A 22,115-nucleotide genomic window follows, 5' to 3' on the forward strand; every position below is an offset into this window, starting at 1 on the left:
CACCATAGAGACTAACCAATTTATTAGAGCATAAGTTTTCGTGAGCTGGACGCAGTGAGCTGTAGCTCACGAAAGCTCATGCTCTAATAAATGTGTTAGTCTCTAAGGTGCCACAAGTCCCCCTGTTCTTTTTACGGATACAGACTAACACGGCTGCTGCTCTGAAACCTGTCAAAATTCTAGTGAAACCCTCCAGTGCCATTGCATCATGGCCCCACTGGGGACTCATTTCCTGGGCCGCTGGCCCCATCCCGGAGCCATTCACCTTTCTTAGTCTTCAGGAAGGTGAGGAGTCCCGGCGCAGGAAGATCAGCCCCAGCACGAAGGCCCCGACGCCCGTCAGCCTCTCGCTCCTGGGGGAGTCAGACTGCGCCGCTGTGAAAACAAGAGCGCAGGTGATTTGGGCTGAGCCCAGCCTCTCTTTGCCTTTGTAATAATGTCCCTGCTCTCTGCCCCAGGGGTGGGGCAGGGCTCTGACCCGGGCCCATCCCCTGAGGGCTTCACAGAGCAAGGGCTGCAGGCTCAGGGGCTGCCCCACACCCAGAGGCTCTTACCCCAGTGCACCCTGAGGGGGCCCCGCAGGCTGATGTGCTCCACCTGGCAGGTGTAGACGTCCCCGCGCCGGGGGCTCATCTCCAGCATCACCAGGATCTGGAAGGTCCAGTCTCCGTTCTGGAGCAGCTCCGTGGACACCACCCCGGCCGTCTGCTCCTGCCCGTTCTTCAGCCACTTGATCTCAATCCCCCCGGGGTAAAACCCCGTCACCGAGCAAACCAGCAGGTGCGGGAGAGGCTGGAAGCCCAATTTCGTGGGGGAACTTTCACCTTGGGCTGAACTGGAAGGGACAGGAGAGAGAAAGAGCTGGGAAAGGGGTGAGAGATGGCAGTAGGACTCAGAGAACAGGTTCCAGCTCCAATTTTTACAGCCTTCCTTGGAAGAGGATGTCCCAGTGTGGGGATCTCTGCCCGGCAGCGCTTTGCTCACCTGGCGCTCTGTGCAGTGAGCCAGGTGGGTTCTCAGCACCGTCACAAGCCGAGCCCTAGCCCCCGGGCCCCAGCCAGCCCCCAGGGCTGCTCCAAAGGGAAGGGCCCGGGGAGACTCACCCAGACCGCGAACTTCTCTGCCCAGCTCCGCGCCCCATCACCCCGGGGGGGCACCCCCAGCCAAAGGGCCAGGCAGCATGGGGAGCATCACCAGGGAGAGCTGGGCTCGGCTGCCCCCTTCCCTGAGTGCCGTGGGGAGGGGAGGGGACACATGGCCTGGGGTCAGGCCCAGACAGGGCAGGACGTGAAGGGAAGCAGGGGAGACGCCAGGCGGGTTAGGTTAATTTAACCCCCTTGGTGCTGTCTCCGTCTGAGCCACGCGGGGGCCCTCGAGAGCCGCCTTGCAGGCGCGGGGCACAGACCCTGGGCAGAGGGAGGCCTGGGCGGATGGTGCGAGGGCGCCGCCCAGTGGACAGTCCCGGGAACGACGGTGCTGCCCCCGTCCCTGAATTCTGGCTCCTGCCCTAGACGCAGAAGGGGCTTCCCCCCTCTCGGGCTCCTAGACCCCCAGGCCAGAAGGGACCATTGTGACCATCTAGTCTGACCCCCTGTACGGAACTGGGGCAGGCCCGGCTGGGCTGGGGGCCGATGGAGGCTGGAAGCCCGAAATCTGCCCCCCCCCGCCCCCAGGCACCAGCAGAGCACACCAGGGAGTTGGGGGGAATTAACCGCGGGGCCAAAGGGGCCTGTGCACAATCGGGGGTCCCAAAACAGGGTGCCCCGGGCCCCGACCCAGCTCCCTGCAGGGTGTGTCCCCTTTTCCCCGGAGTCCCTGTGCCCTGTCTCCCCAGGCGCCATCCGTGCGACGGCCCTTTTTCCTGAAACCCGGCCCCTGCTCTCTGGTCTCCGCATTACGGCTGGTAACACGGGGGAGGGGGTGTTGCCCCTCCCACTTTTAAAAGTGGGGGGCCCACTCCTGCCATGGCACCAGCTAGAATAGCAGCAGCCCCACACTGCCCAGCTCTGCCAACCTGGCCTGGTGCGGGGTCTTGAGGGGAGAGGCAGGGCAGGCACTTCCCAGAGTAGGGGGACAGGGCAGGGCCCGAGAGAGGGGTGGGTCCTTATGGCGAGGGGGGGAGCACCCCCCAATTTTCGGGCCTGAGGGTGAGCGACTGAGGGAGGGGCAGGCTCTTGGGCGAAAGAAGCAGCAGGAGGGTGGGGACTTGGTGGGAGGGGTGGTGTGGGGCGGGGACTCGGGAGAAGGGGCGGTGCAGGGGGCAGGCATCTGCCCTCCGCGGGGGCTGCTCCCCCTGAAGAGCACCATCCTCAGACACCTCCCGGCACCCCCTTCGTCACATGCCCCTTCCCCCAAGGCCCCACCCTCTCGCTGCCCCTTCTCCTAAATCCCTGCCCCCACACCACCCCTTCCCCTGAGGCCCCACCCCCTCCCCTGAGGCCCTGCCCCCTTCCCCGAGTCCCCACCCTCGCGCTGCTTCTTCTGCCCCAGATCCTGACCCACCCCAGCCTCTCTGCCCCGCCCCCCATCCCTCACCCTTAGGGCCAGAAAATTGGGGGGTGCTCCCCCCTGCCATAAGGGAGCACCCTCCCCCCCCGTGGCCCTGGCTTCAATCCTCCTCTGGGAAGTGCAGACCCTGCCTCCTCCTCTCCCCCCAGACCCCGCACCGAGGCCAGGTTGGAGGCCGGAGGAAGCCGGAGCCGGGCAGTGTGGGGTGGCTGCCATGCTTGCTGGTGCCATGGCTCCCCATCACTTTCAATGGGGGGTGGCCAACCTGTGGCCCCAGAGCCGCATGGCTCCTTGCATAGGCCCCGGCTCCAGGGCTGGGGCTACAGACGCTAACTTCCAGTGTGCTCAAATAGATGGGTTCGCCTGTAAGGTGCCACGAGTCCTCCTGTTCTTTTTGCGGACACAGACTCACAGGGCTGCTGCTCTGAAACCACCGGTAAATTCTGGCTCCTTCTCAGGCTGGCCACCCCGGCTTCAAAAAGAGGGGCACCCCTCCCACTTGGCATAAGGAGACAAATCGGGGAGGTGGAGAAGAACAAGGAAGGGGTGGTTTCAGAGCAGCAGCGGTTTCAGATTGAACAATCGGGATGGGGTGGGGGGTAATAGGAGCCCATATAAAAAAAAGCCCCAAATATTGGGACTGTCCCTATAAAATCGGGACATCTGGTCACCCTACGTCCCCTGTACAGCCCCCGCCCTGTGCCCGGGTGTGACAGATATCGCCCCCTCCCCCTCCGGCAGTGTCTGTGGGGCCCCTTGACCTGCGGGATGGTCTGTGTGTGAGCGTGTTCTGCCCTGGGGGTCCCCACAGCTCCCCCGGGAACGAACCACCGAGCGGGGCCCAGGCGAGTCGCTGAGCCTGTGACCAGCCGGGCACCTGCCCTGACCCCCGAGGCCGCACTCTGCTTGTGGCACGGTGCTCCTCGCAGCCGGGCAGCTCACCGGCTATCACTGGGGTCCAACACAGCGGGGACAATTCACCCCCGCGGACGCCCCCAGAGGGAAAGCGCCGGCCAGACGGCACGACAACGACCCCAGGGGCTGCCCAGTCCCTGAATGCAGCGCGCATCGGCCAGGGCAGGCGAGATGTCACCGGGGCTCTCAGCGCCTGGTGTGGGGGGTTGTAGGGCAGCAGCATCTAGGGGCCCTGGGGATAGACCGATGGCACGGGGCGCTGCACGGACACAGAGCCCGCAGACGGTCCCTGCCCCTGTGACCTCACAGACTGCGTTGTGTGTGTGCGAGCGTGTGTGGGTGTGACGATCCCCATCTCCTGGCACAATAGGCTAGAATAGCATTTGCTGGGTGCTGCCTGCCAGGAGCCAGGACTGGCCGACCGGGGAGGGATCCCTCGAGAACTGCCCTGTTCTGTTCGTTCCCTGCGGGGGCCTGGCACCGGCCAGTGTCGGCAGATGGGACACGGGATGGACCCTTGGTCTGACCCAGTCTGGCTGCTCCTAGGATCGTTGGTATTTTTCGGCCCTGGATAGAACCGTTGTGATCCACCCCAGGCAGCGTGCGGCCCTGGGCCCCCAGTGCGGGCTGGGTACCTGTACCCGGCCTTGGAAGGGACGAGAGTTTTATTGGTGAAAGTCAGGAAACGTTGACACGCCCCCCCCATGTTACCGTCGATAATAATGAAAACGTTCGCCGGGCAAGGTAAGAAACGAGCTGCCCGAGCCCGTGTCCACACTCGATTTGGGGCTGTTCCCTTGTGGGGTCTGGCACGCCGTGTCCACATGCTGTGTTCGGACAGCTGCCAAGCTTTAACGTTCGCAGTCTCCCCATCGCTGGCAGGCAATAACCATCCGACCCCCCCATCTCCCACAAGGGCGATGTGTAAAGTGATAAAACCGAACAAACAAAAAGGCTTAAAACCCCCCCGGCTCTGTATTTCACCGAAGGCGAATGGGCTCTGCTGGGGCATCATGCAGGAGAACTACAAGACGGTGGCCTCGCTGGGTAGCCCCCTTGGGCACTAGCGGTTTGGGGGTGTCCAACGTGCCCCCTGTCATCTCCTGCCCAGGATCCTTCCCAGGCCCCCTCGCTTCCTCAAAGCTTGTGGGAGTCTGTCCCCACCTCCCCCAAACCCTCCCAGGGGTAAGTGATTCAGAAACACAGAGGAGATGCTAATCCACTCCCACCCCAAGAGCTTTCGGGGGGCAGAAGGGTTGTGCTCACTAGTTTCAGAGCAGCAGCTGTGTTAGTCTGTATCCGCAAAAAGAACAGGAGGACTCGTGGCACCTTAGAGACTAACCAATTTATTTGAGCATAAGATGAGGCTTTCTTCTGGCAACTCGCAGAAGCTACTAGATCGCACGCCCTAGTTCTCATGGGTGACTTTAATTTTCCTGATATCTGCTGGGAGAGCAATACAGCGGTGCACAGACAATCCAGGAAGTTTTTGGAAAGCGTAGGGGACAATTTCCTGGTGCAAGTGCTGGAGGAGCCAACTAGGGGGGGCGCTTTTCTTGACCTGCTGCTCACAAACCGGGAAGAATTAGTGGGGGAAGCCAAAGTGGATGGGAATCTGGGAGGCAGTGACCATGAGTTGGTTGAGTTCAGGATCCTGACACAGGGAAGAAAGGTAAGCAGCAGGATACGGACCCTGGACCTCAGGAAAGCAGACTTCGACTCCTTCAGGGAACGGATGGCCAGGATCCCCTGGGAGACTAACATGAAGGGGAAAGGAGTCCAGGAGAGCTGGCTGTATTTCAAGGAATCCCTGTTGAGGTTACAGGGACAAACCATCCCGATGTGTTGAAAGAATAGTAAATATGGCAGGCGACCAGCTTGGCTTAACGGTGAAATCCTAGCGGATCTTAAACATAAAAAAGAAGCTTACAAGAAGTGGAAGGTTGGACATATGACCAGGGAAGATTATAAAAATATTGCTCGGGCATGTAGGAATGAAATCAGGAGGGCCAAATCGCACCTGGAGCTGCAGCTAGCAAGAGATGTCAAGAGTAACAAGAAGGGTTTCTTCAGGTAGGTTAGCAACAAGAAGAAAGCCAAGGAAAGTGTGGGCCCCTTACTGAATAAGGGAGGCAACCTAGTGACAGAGGATGTGGAAAAAGCTAATGTACTCAATGCTTTTTTTGCCTCTGTCTTCACGAAGAAGGTCAGTTCCCAGACTGCTGCGCTGGGCATCACAACATGGGGAGGAGATGGCCAGCCCTCTGTGGAGAAAGAGGTGGTTAGGGACTATTTAGAAAAGCTGGACGTGCACAAGTCCATGGGGCCGGACGCGTTGCATCCGAGAGTGCTAAAGAAATTGGCGGCTGTGATTGCAGAGCCATTGGCCATTATCTTTGAAAACTCGTGGCGAACGGGGGAAGTCCCGGATGACTGGAAAAAGGCTGATGTAGTGCCAATCTTTAAAAAAGGGAAGAAGGAGGATCCTGGGAACTACAGGCCAGTCAGCCTCACTTCAGTCCCCGGAAAAATCATGGAGCAGGTCCTCAAAGAATCAATCCTGAAGCACTTACATGAGAGGAAAGTGATCAGGAACAGTCAGCATGGATTCACCAAGGGAAGGTCATGCCTGACTAATCTAATCGCCTTCTATGATGAGATTACTGGTTCTGTGGATGAAGGGAAAGCAGTGGATGTATTGTTTCTTGACTTTAGCAAAGCTTTTGACACGGTCTCCCACAGTATTCTCGTCAGCAAGTTCAAGAAGTCGGGGCTGGATGAATGGACTCTAAGGTAGATAGAAAGCTGGCTAGATTGTTGGGCTCAACGGGTAGTGATCAATGGCTCCATGTCTAGTTGGCAGCCGGTGTCAAGTGGAGTGCCCCAGGGGTCGGTCCTGGGGCTGGTTTTGTTCAATATCTTCATAAATGATCTGGAGGATGGTGTGGATTGCACCCTCAGCAAGTTTGCGGATGATACTAAACTGGGAGGAGTGGTAGATACGCTGGAGGGCAGGGATAGGATACAGAGGGACCGAGACAAATTGGAGGATTGGGCCAAAAGAAATCTGATGAGGTTCAATAAGGATAAGTGCAGGGTCCTGCACTTAGGACGGAAGAACCCAATGCACAGCTACAGACTAGGGACCGAATGGCTCAGCAGCAGTTCTGCGGAAAAGGACCTAGGGGTGACAGTGGACGAGAAGCTGGATATGAGTCAGCAGTGTGCCCTTGTTGCCAAGAAGGCCAATGGCATTTTGGGGTGTATAAGTAGGGGCCTTGCCAGCAGATCAAGGGACGAGATCGTCCCCCTCTATTCGACATTGGTGAGGCCTCATCTGGAGTACTGTGTCCAGTTTTGGACCCCACACTACAAGAAGGATGTGGAAAAATTGGAGAGAGTCCAGCGGAGGGCAACAAAAATGATTAGGGGACTGGAACACATGACTTATGAGGAGAGGCTGAGGGAACTGGGGATGTTTAGTCTGCAGAAGAGAAGAATGAGGGGGGATTTGATAGCTGCTTTCAACTACCTGAAAGGGGGTTCCAAAGAGGAGGGATCTAGACTGTTCTCAGTGGTAGCAGATGACAGAACAAGGAGTAACGGTCTCAAGTTGCAGTGGGGGAGGTTTAGGTTGGATATTAGGAAAAACGTTTTCACTAGGAGGGTGGTGAAGCACTGGAATGCGTTACCTAGGGAGGTGGTGGAATCTCCTTCCTTAGAAGTTTTTAAGGTCAGGCTTGACAAAGCCCTGGCTGGGATGATTTAATTGGGGATGGGTCCTGCTTTGAGCAGGGGGTTGGAGTAGATGACCTCCTGAGGTCCCTTCCAACCCTGATCTTCTATGATTCTATGATTTTGTGACCTACAGCTCATTCATCGGATGACGAAAGCTGATGCTCAGATAAATTGGTTAGTCTCTAAGGTGCCACAAGTCCTCCTGTTCTTTGTTCATTAGTTTGTGTACACACACACACACACACACACACGCGCGCGTGCGGGTGACACTCAGGGATTGGTCTTGGTCCTTGATGCTGCCCCGATCCCTCATTCCCCCTGATTCCCTCCGTGTCTTTCTGTCGAGCAGGGTTCCCGATTTTCACACCCGCGGTGATCTCCCAGCTGGAGCGAGGGGAGGAGGCCTGGGTCCTGGAGCTGCCAATCTCTGAGGAACACACGATCCCCAGGGCCGCCCTAAGAGGTGAGGTGTGGCGGTTCAGTGATGAGACAGAACACAGCTTTATGCAAGCAAACAGGCTGGTCAGCGGAGATGGGCTGTTCTGCCCCCCCGCCTTCCACCTTCTCCTTTTATTATATTTCTCCCCCTAAGCATTACACACTGCTACACAAAGGAATGTATGACGTTGATTCATATGCTTAATTACCATCCTCTATCTACTACAATCCTGGTTCTCAGGCCTTGAGCCCAGGCTAAAGAAACCTCCCACAGTTGCTGTCCAAGCAATCAAGTTCTCAGGGTTCATATCTAGCCCTTGTCCTTGGACAGAGCAATGTGTGCATTGCTCCTAGGAAACAGTCAGGGTGTGCCCCGCCTGCTTCCAGGTGGAATAGCTAGACATTAACCCTTCATCTCCCCTTTTTTGTTTATAGATAGTTGGCCATCTCATGGTAGCCGCCAATTTGTTTTATCATGCTATTTAACTCCCAGACAGACAAGGACATAACCTGGGGAGCTTTCCAGGGCAAAAATTTTACAAAGTCTTAACAAGGAAGGAATACATTGTACACAGCAGCAACAAAAAATAAGCCCAATGATTACAAACACAAAATAACCAAAAGCTTAACATTTGCAATATAATCATCTAAAAGAGGTACACTTCTTTTACTACAATTGTGACCAGCAAAAGGCAATATAAGTATCATTTTACTAAGACAGCAAAGGGTGCCATCACTTAAATTTGCAGGAATATAATTAAAGGTGCATGAACCACAAGTAAAAACCCATCCTGATGGTAGGATGATATGGCCATAATTATATAAAACACTAACAGCATGGGAACAATTTAAAAGGGATTGAGAAATTTTTTGACAGCCCAATGGCACCTTTGTACTAGTGCAGTTAACTACACGCGCACAGGTGACATTGTGAGCCCCGGCCGGGTACGATGTGTGGAGGGATATAGCCGTGCGAGGCAGAGTATAGTTGGCCGGGCCCCAATTAGCCATGCTAGAGTACTGGGAGGAAAGATTAGCATAAGCAGAGAACAGTGTCTTATTCTCCTTCGGGCTTGTAACGGGGGAGGCGCTTCCGAGCCAACCCCTGCAGGAAATAGCAGGCACAAAAGGCACACAATCATCACAGAATTAGCAGTGATTTGGGCGAGAATCGCCACAAACAAAGTCTTAGGAGTTTCTGGCTGCTGATCTGCTGCCAGTTTTCGTTGAGCTGTGGCGACCAATGCTTTTACTGCTCCCCCTGTCACGGGCTGGCTTGGGACGCTACGCCTCCTCCGTTGCCGTCCCGTCGTTGTCGACTCGGGGGGCAACGCGGTCTCCTCCAAGGTCAGCTGAAACTCTGGCATGGGATTCGACAGCCCCTGGTGCCATGCCATGTTGTTTCAGTGCCGGTCACACACACCGGGCTGGAACCCACAACGGTCCTGCAGGGAGAGACACAGCAACATATCCCCGACCCCAAGTAATTAGAGGTGCTGGGCCCAGCCACTGTGGATCGGGCAGCTGACGGTAAAAGACACGCGGTCTTTCCAGTACCTCAGATTTGTGAAAATGCCGATCCGCAGGGGTCTGCTGATCTGCATTCAGTGTTAAATTATTTAAAGTAAACAAGAGGATATGCATTTGTTGTTGAATGTCTCCTAAGGTTCGGAGACGCAGCTCCCCTTGTTTTAATTGTTTATCTAGCAAGGTTTTGAGGGGCGGACTGACATTGTCAGAGCAACAAGTGGAGAAGACGCGCTGTGAGACGGCGAGTGAGACAACGTCGATCCAAAGCCTCCTCCACCTCGAGTTCGATCCTCGGCAGCTGGCACCTGATAGGGGACTAAAATCAATTGTGCAATTGACCGTCCACGCGGGAGCGACTGTGGAAGATGAGTCCACACCTGAACCTTAATAATGCCAGTGTAATCAGCATCAATGACCCCTGGAATGACAAAAAAGCCCTGTTTCCCAGCATGTGAGCGAGGGAGAACAAGACCCACAAAGCCGGCAGGGAGAGGTCCCGTCACCTGTGTAGGTATGGCACAGACCTCCCCTGGCAGCCGAAAGTCAGTGTCCTCCTGCATGATCAAATCAAGCCCTGCACTTCCAGCAGTCGCTGCCCTCATAGAGTCTACGGATTCCAAGGCAGAGGAGCGATTGCCTGAGTAGGAAACACCCCCGTTTGGCCCTGGGTTCGGGGGGGACCCGTCGCGCGGTTTCCCGACCCGCTACGACACTGATTAGCCCAGTGATAACCTTTCCCACACTTGGGGCACTTCTTTGAGGGTCGGGCTGGTGCCTTAGATGAGCAACACTCCCGCTGAAAATGACCCTCCTTTCCACAGCGGTAACAGCGCTTCCCCTCCTTCCCAGTTTTTCTGAGGGCGGCAGCCAGAACTCCAGCCTTGTGGGCTTGTGTGCCAATGTTCTGGCACGCCCGCAGCATGTCTGAGAGCTCTAAAATACCAGAGACTTGTGCTGCCTGGAGAGCACGGCGGCAATCCTCATTTGCATTTTCAACTGCCAATTTTAACAGGAGCTCGTGAGCTGCCTCAGTGTTATCCACCTGTCGGAGGATAGCCTCCTGCAATCTGTTGGTAAAATCCAAAAAGGACTCTAAGGCACCCTGACGGATACTGACAAAGCTTTTGGTAGGCTTGCCTGAATCCGGGACCTTCTTGAAGGCATGCTGGGCACAGGTGGAGATAATGGGGAAGACGGCCTGAGGGAGTTGAGACTGCATCCCAATAGTAGCAAACTGGCCCTCCCCTGCCAAATGCTCATAAATGATACCTTGCTCTCTATATACCTGGGCTTGGCGTTCTGCCATCTGCCGATACTCACTAAGCCAAATAACATACTGACTGGGTGACAACATCATGCGCAGCAGCGTTTTCCAATCCTCAGGGATTAGGGAGTACCCAGCACCCATCCCTTCAATGAGACCACGCACAAAGGTGCTAGTCAGGCCAAATTCACGAATTGCTTTCTTTACCTCTCTAACCACCGAGTATGGCAGAGTGGTCCAGGTGCCCACGGGGTTGCCCTGGTCATCATTCTGCCAGGTCACCGGGCAAACGGAGACCAGATCAGCCAGCTCCTCTGCTGTAAGATCTGATCGAGCTTTCGCTGCGTGAACCATTTGTTGCACCAGCGAAAGCTTCTGAGCAGATGCAGATGACCCTCCGGGGGGCCCCACGGGGGGAGGGTGATCACACACCGGCTCCGGTGGGGAAGGCCAGGGAGGCGGTGGTAATAGAGGCACTGGGGGCGAAGCAGGGGGAGGGATGGCTGCAGGAGCGGACGGGGGTGGCAGGATCGGCAGCCCCTCTGTTGGTGCTGGAGAGGGCCTTTCCGAGGCGACACGCTGTGTCGCATCGCCAGGAGGGGGGATGGCTGCAGGGGCGGACGGGGCGGCGAGAGCACCAGCCTCGCGAGGGAGGGTCTGTCCGAGGCGACACGCTGTACCACGTCGCGGCAGAGGTGCCAGGCATGTAAAGCCTGCACGGGCGCCCGAGGCTCTTCGTGCAATGTCTGGCCCAATCGCTCCCAGTCCGCTAGCTTAAGGCTTCCAGCTTCAGGATACCACGGGCACTTGGCACGCACCTCCTGTAGCAGGAGAGTGAGTTCTCGAGCCGGGCAGTCATGCTGAGCCTTACGCAGCAAATACTGCAGCTCATTGCGGTGTTGCATTTGCAAAGCAGAGAGGGAGCTTCCCATACTTACCACAATGAAAAATACTCACCGGGATCCACGAAGCGGATGAGTGACGCGTCTGAAACCCTTGCCGGGCGAGGTGAGTGCTGAGGGCCCCACGTTTGGGCGCCAGTTGTGGAGGTTCAGTGATGAGACAGAACACAGCTTTATGCAAGCAAACAGGCTGGTCAGCGGAGATGGGCTGTTCTGCCCCCCCCGCCTTCCACCTTCTCCTTTTATTATATTTCTCCCCCTAAGCATTACACACTGCTACACAAAGGAATGTATGACGTTGATTCATATACTTAGTTACCATCCTCTATCTACTACAATCCTGGTTCTCAGGCCTTGAGCCCAGGCTAAAGAAACCTCCCACAGTTGCTGTCCAAACAATCAAGTTCTCAGGGTTCATATCTAGCCCTTGTCCTTGGACAGAGCAATGTGTGCATTGCTCCTAGGAGACAGTCAGGGTGTGCCCCGCCTGCTTCCAGGTGGAATAGCTAGACATTAACCCTTCAGTGAGGAATCAGTGAAACCAATTCCCAGAAAACCCTGGAGGGAGGGAAACAGCTTCCCACAGAGGCCTCGCGGGCTCCCTCAGACCTGGCTCCGCTCCCTGCAGTCGGGATTGTGCCCAGCGGACAGCAGATGTCACACCAGGCTCCACTCCCTTCCCCTGAGTGTTCGGACGGGCCCTGGAGGCCGGGTGGGTCCCTCCTGGTGCTCTGGAGAAGGGGGGTGAGGACTCCCGAACCTTCAGTCTCCTCAGTGGTTATTTTGGTTTGTTCCCCATGTCCTGGTCCCCGGCACAGGGCCTGAGCCGGGTCTGGATTCTCTCTCTATCCCCGCAGGTGACGGGCTGGCGAGTGGGAACGTGGAGAAGGCCCAGCAGGCAGGGCTGGAGTGAGTGGAGCCCCGCGGGGCAGTTTCGGGCAGATCCCCCGGGAACGGTTCCCAGAGTCCTGCCCCGGGAAAGGCCTGGGAGAGTCAGAGCCGGCCAGAGCAGGGAAACCCCCCGGAGGAGAGACGGGGCAAATCTACTGAGCTGGGGGGAGATGCCACAGCCCCCCGTCAACCAGAAATGCAGCCAGGAGCCCCCGCGGGAGAGAAAAAAACCACGTGCGCCGAGTGTGGGAAGAGCTCCCCCACTCAGCCATGATCATCCACCAGCGAAGGCCCCTACCCCTGCCCCGAGTGCGGGAAGGGCTTCGTGCAGAGGTTGGCCCTGGTGTCGCACCAGGGCACCCACCTGGAGGACAAGCCGCACAAGCGTCCAGCCTGCGGGAAGGGCTTCAGCGCCAGGCTGGCCCTCGTTGCCCACCAGCGGGCCCACGCGGGGGAGAGCGCGGAGCCGGGGACGCCCTGGGGGCCCCACCGGCCCTACCAGTGTCCCCAGTGCGAGAAGAGCTTCACCCGCAGCTCCCACCTGGTGGCCCACCGCCGGCTGCACGCGGGCAAGCGCCCCTTCCGGTGCCCACGCTGCCTGAAGGAGTTCAGCGAGAGCTCCAGCCTGGCATGGCACCCGCGCGTCCACACGGGTGAGCGGCCTTACCCCTGCCCGGTCTGCGGGGCCAGCTTCAGCCGCAGCTCGACCCTCACCAAGCACCAGCGGACCCATGCCCAGCAGGCCAGGCCCGCGGCCAGCCTGGCAACGGCTGTCCCGCCCGCCCAGGACACCCAGTGACAATCGGCTCTCGAGCGTCCGGCTGCAGGGTCAGGAGCTTGCAGCTATCACCCCCTTGCTGAGCGGGGCCCCTCTGGCTCCGCAACCCCCCGGGAGAGGTGGGACAGCCCCAATCGACAACTCCTCAATGATGGGGAGAAAACAACCCATCTGGGTAGCTCCCGCTCCTGCCCCCAGCCACGGAGACAGGGAGAAGGGAGCCCGGGCCAGGCCCGGCTCTTACACAAGAGACATTTCCCCACCTCCCTCCCAGCTGCACGTGGCTCCCCAGCGTGGCACCCGAGAAGGGCCACCCCAGGTCTTGGAACGAAGTCCCCTCCAGGCGGTCGGTGCGGGCGGCTCTCAACTGTTTGGCTGACTCGGGCGGCTCTCTGGTTCTTGCTGTTCCGTAAACGCCAAGGCGATTAATACATGGCCGACATTTCGCAGAACTCTCCGGTCTGCACTTTCCCCAAGGCCCAGCCGATCAATGGCTGTAAGAGCATCACGGAGCGGGCGACCGGGTAACGAAAGTGACCGGGAGCAAAGAGCGTTTGGTGGAGTCAGGGCCGCGGCAGGAAACACGATGGAGGCGTCAGTCCCCGTCTCCGTCGGGATGAAGTTTCTGAGCCTTTCCCCAGCTGGGGGAGGCTCGTTCGCAGAGGGGAAGTGAGTGTGTCAAACGACTGACTGACCAATCAGCAGGAGGCGCTGTGGGAAGCCGGGTCGGGGGATCACAGGACAACGGGACGGTGCGTTCCCCAGATCTGGAGCCGCTCTGGGATTTCACTCTGGATGGTGTGGACGGTGCCTCTCCCCTCCCTGCACTGGGGTGTGTCAGGACCCAGCACAGAGCGATCTGGGGGGTTCATTTCGGCAACTGTCGCGTTCCTCTCGGGTTTCTTTGCCTAATTTCTCCTACTGCCCCATTGTTCTCAGTCAGCCCGTGCGAGTTCAGGGCTGGTCGAATGATGATTATTTCTGTATCACCGTAGCACCGAGGCGGTCCAGTCACGGAGCCCACTGCGCCAGGCGCTGTACAAAGAAAACACACAGTCCCTGCCCCAGACAGCTTCCAGCCTCGGTGTAATTATGACAACAGGTGGGACTCCGAGAATGAGCAATAAAAGTGTATGAAACACACAGGTCCTCCGAGTCGGGGCCAGGATTCGTATCGACAGTTGAGCGATGGAGGGAACGGTGAGACCCGGATCCCCGCAGCCACGAGAGCCGTCGCCAGGGGGTGGCAGGAAGAGGCAGAGGGTGGGAGCGGGGAGATTTGGAGCTGGGATTCTGCAGGGTTTGCTCCTCAGAGCCAGACGCAGGCTGGGAGCTGGGAACTGGCTGCACTGTGGGGAGACGGGAAATAGCTGATGAGTGTCGGAAGGGTTTGCCCTGCGTGTCAGACACCCCCCAGGGAGGGAGAGGGGTGCCCCCGATTGCTGAGAGCCTGAGCTGTGTAGGGAAGTGGTGGGGAAGCCCCCAGGCTGGGCCTGGAGCCGGGCCAGGCCCAATGGCTGAGGGCCGAGGGGGAAGAGCAGCCCCCCAGTTCAGCTGGTCTCCCCGCCCGCCCCACAGCTACTGGGTGGGGAAAGCAGACACTGAACCAGACACCCCCGGCCCCAGCACCCCCCGCCCCAGCATGGGCGTCTCCAGGGGCTTCACAGCCTTTCTCTGGAGATGATGGGTGTAAATGGGGCTCCCATGGGGGCAGAGACTCCCTATGGCCTGGGCAGAGACCCGGCTGGGATCCCTGGTGCCCTGACGGCACTGTGAGTTCACAGCCCCGAAGGTGTCGCCCCATGGCTGAGTTACTGATTTCTCCCCCAGGCCTTCCTGGCTCAGTGTACCCCACTGCGCTGGCTTGGGGGTCTCCTGCTCAGGGCATGCCCAGGGCTGCCCAGCTGCCTGCGGCCCAGCGGGGTTCTGCACAGACAGACTCTCTGCCCCCGGCCCAGGTACCCCACCCAGGGACCCTAGCACCCACCCACCAGCTGGCCCAGCACCCACCCAGCCACCCTTGGCACCTCTTCAGCACCCTTCTCAGCCCTCCACAGAGCTGGGGGCTCGGGGTGAGTGGGGGCCAGGGGGTTCTGGCGGATTGTGGTGATGGGGGGACAGGCAGCCGGGCGCCCTGTCCCCGCTCACGGCTTGGCTGGCCGGTGGGGGAGGAGGAGACGGTGGTTGGGGCACGTCTACACTCCCCTGGCTGCGCCCTAGTGTAGACGCTGCCTACGGGGAAGGAAGGGGTCAGTCAATGGCAGAACGAGGGATCTTGGGGTGCCCAGGACTGTGGGGTGAGAGATTGTTCCCCGCCACCCCAAACACCAGCTCCCCCTCCTGGACCCCCTGCAAAGCAGGGCCCACAGCCCCCCCATGCCAGCCCTGTCTCTCTCTCCCCTGGGGGGCGGGTTCCCCGGGGACCGTGGCTGGGCTCTGGGACACCCACTCCTGAGCCAGGGGCAGCGGGCGACAGGGAGACCCGGGGGCCAGGCGGGGAGCGGACCCTGCACAAAGGGCCCCGTCTCCGCCTGCCCTGAGCCCCCCGTCCCAGATCTGCCCCGAGCGCACTAGCAGGGGCCGCAGCCCCGGGTGTGCGGTGCGGTGTAGACGGGCCCTGCCTGTGCCGCTCCCCTCCCGGCAGCGGGGGCGGGTCCATGGGCCGCTCACCCCCCCCCCCATTCCGGGGGCCGCTCTCCCCGCCCCCCCGCCCGGGGGTTGGGCTTCCTGGGTCAGCGCCGCGGCTGCATCCGCGCCCGGCCCCGCTGCTGCGCCCGGCCCGGGCGGGGGGAGCCCGGGGGCCGCGCTGGGCTCGAGCCGCCCCTGGGCCGCGCAGCGCCGAGCTCCGCCGGGGGAGCTGCTGAGCCGGGGCCGGCAGGTGCGGGGGGGCCGCGTGGGGCGGGGCGCTGCGGGACCGCGGGCCGGGGCCGGGCGGGATACCGGGAGAGTGGGGCAGGTGGGGGGGCTGGAAGGGGCGGGAGGAAGTGGGGGGGGCACAGACCCCATCCAGCCATGGGGCAGGAGCAGCCCCCACTAGCGTCCCTTGGGGTGTTTCTCCCCCGGAGGGAGGCAGCGCCTGGCCGTGTGTGTGCGTCTGACAAAGATCTGAACATCCCACAGCCCCCCCCCCCGCCCTCCCAGAGACCCCCCACCGCCCTGGGTGTCTGTAGTGGGGACAATGGTACCCCCCTGGGGTGGTATCCCCCTCCCTGCCCCCCGGGTCAGCCCCACGGGCCCCTCCCGCCCCCTTCCTGCGTCCCTGGTCAGCCCCAGGGGCCCATCTCGCCCGGTATCCTGCCCCCCCCCGTGCCCCAGATCAGGCCAGGTCCCCCGGGCTGGAGCAGGCCGGGGCTGGGTTCAAATCACGGGATGTTCCTTGTAGCAGATATTCTCCTGCCGCATCGCACGCCCTGATCTCGCCTGTCCCCGTCCCCCGAGCAGGATTTCTCATCCCTGGGCCAGACGCGCTCTCCCGGATGGAGCGAGGGGCAGAGCTGCGGGTCCCAGGCCCCTGGGGTGCTGAGGAGACCCCGAGAGACGCCCGCACAGGTGAGGAATCGCTTAAACCGGCTCGGAGATTCACCCCTGGCTTCCTGGAGCCTTTAAATCTGGGCAGTAACAGCAGGGGATTTACAGGCCTTCCAGATTTGTGTGATGAGCATCTCGCCCGGACTGAGGTCAGGAGCCCATTGTGCTCGGAGCTGGACATACAGCTAGCGAGAGACAGTCCCTGGCCCGCGGACCCGGCAGCGTGCAAGGCAGCGAGAGGAGGGGTGTGAGGGCAAAGAGAAGCCCAGCGAGAGGACGTAGCAGCCCGCGATGAATAGAGCCCGAGGCGGAGGAGTGACTTGTTTGTGGTGGTTAAGTACCTGGGAGGGGGGAAAGTAGCAGCTACTAAAGGGATCTTTGTCCGGGTCCCTTCTGGCCATGAGCTCTGCGAGTCTGACCCACCAGACCGCACTGCCCCTCGGCACCCGTCACACCGGTGATTCCCCTGGGGGTCGCGCTGACTCTGACTAGTCACCCAGCGTCTCTGGCCGGCTGTGCCCGGTGCCCGGCAGCGCGGCCGCTTTCATGGATCGCTCCCACGCCCGCCCCGCCCACGTCCTGGGACTTGCAGGGTCGTTTCTAAGCTCATTTCGAAAGCGCAGACTTCGGCGCGAGAAGCTGATCCTGGGACTCCCAGCAATGCTCCAGTCAGGGGTGTGGGGAACCTGGCGGCCGCTGGCTGCGGCCAAGGAGACGGGTCCGGTCTCGTCCCCAGACCCTGCACTATCTGTCCATTCAGCCCGGATCCTAGTGTATCCAGTCTACCCCCCGGCCCCGCACTGGGAGCCCCTGCAGCGCTGCCAGAGAGAAATCCGCCTGACTCTCGGCAGTGTCTCAGCAGCCCACAGGAAACGGCCCTGAAAATGGCCTGTGTCTCTCAATTTCTGGCTGCCGGGGGATCTCTGAGCAGCACCAGGCTGCCTGTCTGCAGACTCAGGAAGGCGGTGCGGCCTCACCTGGCTCCCTACAAAATCAGCCTCCCAACAAGAAGGGCCAGAAATGAGAGCTTGACTCGTGTGGGAGTTCCCGGCTTGGGGCCTCTCCTCCCGCCAGGGGCAGTCACAGCAGCCAGGGGATTTTTTACACCTTGGGTTTGTTCCGCTTACCTGAGGAGTCCAGCGCAGGGAGTGACGGGTGTCTGGATTCTCTCTTTCTTCCAGCACGTGGGAACGAGGAGGAGGCAACCCAGGCGGGGGTGGTGAAGGAGACGCTGCCAGGAGGATCTGGAGGGGACGTTTCCCGGAGTCCGGAGCCTGGGAAAGCCTCCGAGGGGCAGGAGGGGAACCCCGCGGAGGGGAGTGGGGCTGAATCCGCTCCCCGCGGGGGCGACACGACGGACCTCAGCGAGGCCACGGCCCGGCCAGGGCGACTCTACACCTGCCCGGAGTGCGGGAAAGGCTTCGCCCAGAGCTCGCACTTCATCCGGCACCGGACGGTGCACACCGGGGAGCGGCCCTACCAGTGCGCGGACTGCGGGAAGAGCTACGGGCAGAACTCGGACCTGGCGACCCACCGCCGGCTCCACACGGGCGAAGAGCCCTTCCGCTGCCCCGAGTGCGGCAAGCGCTTCCGGCAGAGCTCGGAGCTCCTCGTCCACCAGCGGAGCCACACGGCCGAGGCCCCCTACCCCTGCCCCGAGTGCGGCAAGCGCTTCCGGCGCAGCTCCCACCGCCTGGCCCACCAGCGCACCCACACCGCCGAGCGCCCCTGCCCCTGCCCCGACTGCGGCAAGGGCTTCCGCACCCGCTCGGACGTGGCGCAGCACCGGCGGGTCCACACGGGCGAGCGGCCCCACCGGTGCCCCGAGTGCGGGAAGGGCTTCGGCGTCAAGTCCACCCTGGTGAGCCACCGGCGGGTCCACACGGCCGAGCGGCCCTTCGCCTGCGCCGAGTGCGGCCGGGCCTTCGCCCAGAGCTCCACCCTCAACCGGCACCGGCGGGCCCACGCGGGCGAGCGGCCCTTCCGCTGCCTGGAGTGCGGCAAGCACTTCAGCCGCAGCTCCAACCTGCTGACCCACCAGCGCACCCACACCGGCGAGCGCCCCTACCCCTGCCCCCGCTGCCCCAAGCGCTTCAGCCAGCGTGCCAACCTGCTGACCCACCAGCGCACCCACACGGGCGAGCGGCCCCACCCCTGCCCCGGCTGCCCCAAGCGCTTCAGCCAGCGTGCCAACCTGCGGGCCCACCAGCGGCTGCACGCGGGGGACCGACCCCCCGGCCGGCCCCCCGGGGCGCTGGACCGGCCGCCCGGCTCGCCGGCATCGGGCGCGGCCGGTCGGGGGCTCCCCCGGCTCGGCAGCCCCCGGCCGTCCCCATCAGCGCGTCCCTCCTGCCGGCCCGGCGTGAACGGCCCAAAGGCGCTAACGCTGTCCACCGTCGTTCCGCGCTGTTAGAGGCGGGCCGGGGTCGGGTGCAGAGTCCTCTGCCCGCTCAGCGCCCGGGCACCTTGACCACGCCGCAGACAAAGGCCAAGCCGGTAAAGCCTTCGCAGTGTGAAGTACGAAGCCAGCCAGGCTTTCCTTGTCACAGCATCCTTGGTCCCGTTCCCATCCGCCCGGGAGAGGAAACTCCCTTTCTCTGAGCGTCTCCTGGGTGCGTCAGAGCTGGCAGCGACGGGACAGGAGAAGGGAGCTGAGACGGGCTGGAGCCAGTCGTCCGATCCTGTTCAGCCCAGGTGTTGTCTGGGCTTTGGCTGGAGCTGCGAGAGGTGGCCGTGTCCTCTGGGTCCCGCTCTCTGGCCCGGGCTGGGTCGGCATTTCTCAGGGTCGAGATCCCAGGAGACGGGGGGGGCAGCCAGGGTGGGGAAACTCGCTCCAGTAGACCCATCTGGTTGTTTTGTTTTTCCCCCCAAAGTCTCTTTCTTTGAGGCCCCGCAAAGGGGGTGGTGGGCAGCCCAGCCCAACCCCTCGTCATTATGTTCACCGATTAAATTCATTTCCCTACTGGCAAACTCAGTGTAAGTCACTTCGTTCCCCTGTTTTCGTATTTATTAAGTTCAACCCTTAACACACAGAGCCCCAGGGCCGTATCAATCGTCCTTTTCGGTTGAACTGTCTGGGTTGTGCGCACCTGCCTGTAATACCCTGATTCAGAATAACCGGACTGACTTTTCGTGACTACTTCCCAGGCGGGCTGAAGTTATAAACCCGGTTGTCCCTGGAGGTCCCTGGGCTAGTGACCTGACCCCGCTCCGGGGGGTGCGGGGGCTGCGTAGCTCTGTCCCATACCCCGGAGCAATTACAGCGGGGCCCCGCGCATCCCATCGAACTGGGGCCGGGGCCAGATTCCTACAACAGAACATACAACCCCGTAGTTTTCGTGGACCCTGAAATCTATTGACTTGTTGTTGTGTATTCTTGTCTCTGGAGTCGGGACCTCGACTCTTCCTTGACCAAGAAATTTGGACTTTGGCAAAGTCCAACGACTACCCCTGCTATGTAAAGATTAATTCAGCACGGATGTGTCCCCAAATTCCCCAGTCCTCACCCTACGCGGGGGACCAAGAACTCCCCCAGGGGGGAGGCTCATGGCATGGGACACTGACTAACTGGAATGACTGTAACCCAGGGCAGCGAGTGGCCTGGCTCAAGCTCACGGGAGTCGGAGCAACTCCCGCCCGGAGGAGACAGGACGGATGTTTCAATCCCAGTTCAGGAGAGAGGTGTGACGGATCTGCAAAGCTGGGGGGTACAGCTCCCATCAGCCCCCTCCCCGTTGCACGGGTCCCTCCTCCTGGCTGAGCAGGGACTGCCTGTCCCATCAGTTCCCCCACTCCCAATCGCACTCCAAGCCAGGTCAGGGGAAGGTGCTGAGCCGGGAGGTGGCTGGGCTCCGGCTGGGGGCCGGGAACCGCGTGGCAGCTAGAGAGAAGCCCGGGAACGGTGCCAGAGCCATGCGTGGAACAGGCTGTAAGTGCCGGACATCCCAGTGCTTTACCTGGCTGATTTCAAAGGCAGCTGTGTGAGAGTCCCGGTTCTGGGCCCATTTCCCTCTGCTGCGGCTGGGGAGGCTCTGAGCACGCAGAGGCACCAGGTGGGCTGGTTGCAGACTCAGGAAGGTGGTGCTGGGATCCCCATTTGGCTTCTGCTTCCCGCCCAGCCAGGCTGGGAGCTTTAACACGTTGAATCCTGCAGGTGACGGGCCGGCGAGCAAGAGCGAGGAGGGGCGTCCCCAGAAGGAGGGTCGGGAGCGAGCGGAACCGGGTGGGATGGTGTCGGGACAATCCCAAGGGAACGAGTCTGGGAGCCCTGAGGGTCAGTGCAACGCAGGCAGGCTGAGCTGGTGCCAGGATTGTGGAAGGAGCTTCCATCAGAGCGCCCGACTTCTCAGACACCAGGCCGTCCGTACGGGGGAGAGAGCCCACAAACGCCCCGACTGCGGGAAAGGCTTCGCCCTGGGCTCAGACGTGACCAGGCATCAGCGCGTCCACACAGGGGAGCGTCCCTACGCGTGCCCTGAGTGCGGGAAAGGCGTTGCTCACAGCTCCGACCTCATCCGGCACCAGAGCCTGCCCACGGAGGAGAAACCCTACAAGCGCCCGGCCTGCGGGAAGGGGTTCCGGGTGAGCTCCCACCTCGTCACCCACCAGCGCGTCCACATGGGCGAACGCCCTACTGCTGTCCCGAGTGTGCGAAGGGCTTCAGCCACAGCGCCCAGCGGGTCAAGCCCCGCCAGACCCACACGGGTGAGCGCCCCGACTGCAGGAGGGCCCCTGGGGCCAGCTCCACCCTCGTCACCCACCAGCGCACCCACACAGCCGAGCGCCCCTTCCAGTGCCCCGTCTGCCAGAAAAGCTTTGGCCAGGATTCGGGGCTCACCCGGCCCCAGAGGATCCACACCGGGCAGTGCCCCTACAAATGCCCCAACAGCGCCGGGGAATCCGGGCACGGTGCCCTGAGGTGATCGCTGACCCCCTGGCTACCCAGCCCCCCCAACAGGCTCCACCTCACCACTGCTGGGCCCCTCCAGCAGCCTGGGGGGGGGAAGCCCCGACCAGCCCCTCCTCCACACTGGGTGCAGGGGGTGCCAGCCGGGAGGTGAAGTGGCTCCAAACAGACATTTCTTCTGCTCTCAGAACCCAGCTGATTTCCAGCGGTTGGACAGAGCCAGGAAGTTACTATCCCAACCCTGGTTCTGTCCAGAGAGACTTTACTGGCACGGCTGATTCCCCCGGAAGCAGCAGGGGTTGATCCCTGAGCCGCAGGGGCCGAGGCTGGGGTGTCCGGCAGAGCCACCGGTGCCCAGAGCCCTGGATTCGGCTGGCGTAAATCGGCCGCAGCCCCAGTGGGGTCGGTGGGGCCGGGTCCCCGGCTGGCGTGAATCGGCCCCAGCCCCAGTGGGGTCTGTGTGGATTCACACTGGCTGGGGATCTGGCCCCTCCGCCTATCAGCCCGGCCGACTGACCGATCTCTGCAGGCCCAAGCCAGCTGGGCGTGTAAATGCTGGTTAGCGGGGACAGCCTGGCTGGTGTCACAGCGGCTCACCAGCGTCTCCGGGACAGGCTGGCTCCGTACGTTCACAGCTGTGACTTGACGCAGTTTCTGTCCTTTGGTTAAGCTAGCGTCAGCAGGTGGTAAATGAAAAGCTGGGGGGAGAAGGGTGCA

General features: G+C 61.0%; 1 protein-coding gene and 1 pseudogene across 2 annotated transcripts; one reads left to right on the forward strand and one right to left on the reverse strand.

Annotated features, from left to right (window-relative positions):
• Positions 1–206: 206 nt before the first annotated feature.
• LOC311531059 (HLA class II histocompatibility antigen, DP beta 1 chain pseudogene) lies at positions 207–3,646 on the reverse strand (annotated as a pseudogene). Its single transcript has 3 exons — positions 3,451–3,646; positions 555–835; positions 207–375 (listed from the first exon to the last, which is right to left on the reverse strand). The product of its transcript is annotated as an HLA class II histocompatibility antigen, DP beta 1 chain pseudogene (transcript).
• A 12,041-nt stretch (positions 3,647–15,687) lies between these two features.
• On the forward strand, positions 15,688–19,462 carry LOC311531126 (uncharacterized protein). Its single transcript, XM_084648246.1, has 3 exons — positions 15,688–15,842; positions 16,406–16,513; positions 17,674–19,462. Exons 2-3 carry the CDS (start codon positions 16,441–16,443, stop codon positions 18,903–18,905), a joined length of 1,305 nt encoding a protein of 434 aa, XP_084504372.1. The 5' UTR covers positions 15,688–15,842; positions 16,406–16,440; the 3' UTR covers positions 18,906–19,462.
• Positions 19,463–22,115: the final 2,653 nt, after the last annotated feature.

The sequence above is a fragment of the Lepidochelys olivacea genome, assembly GCF_965140295.1.
Source record: "Lepidochelys olivacea isolate rLepOli2 genome assembly, chromosome: 14".
Classification (NCBI taxonomy): domain Eukaryota; kingdom Metazoa; phylum Chordata; order Testudines; family Cheloniidae; genus Lepidochelys; species Lepidochelys olivacea.

Coding starts and splice junctions, on each gene's coding strand:
- LOC311531126 (XM_084648246.1), top strand. CDS start 16,441: ATGGAGCGAGGGGCAGAGCTGCGGGTCCCAGGCCCCTGGGGTGCTGAG. Junction 16,514..17,673: donor CCCGAGAGACGCCCGCACAG/GTGAGGAATCGC, acceptor TCTTTCTTCCAG/CACGTGGGAACGAGGAGGAG.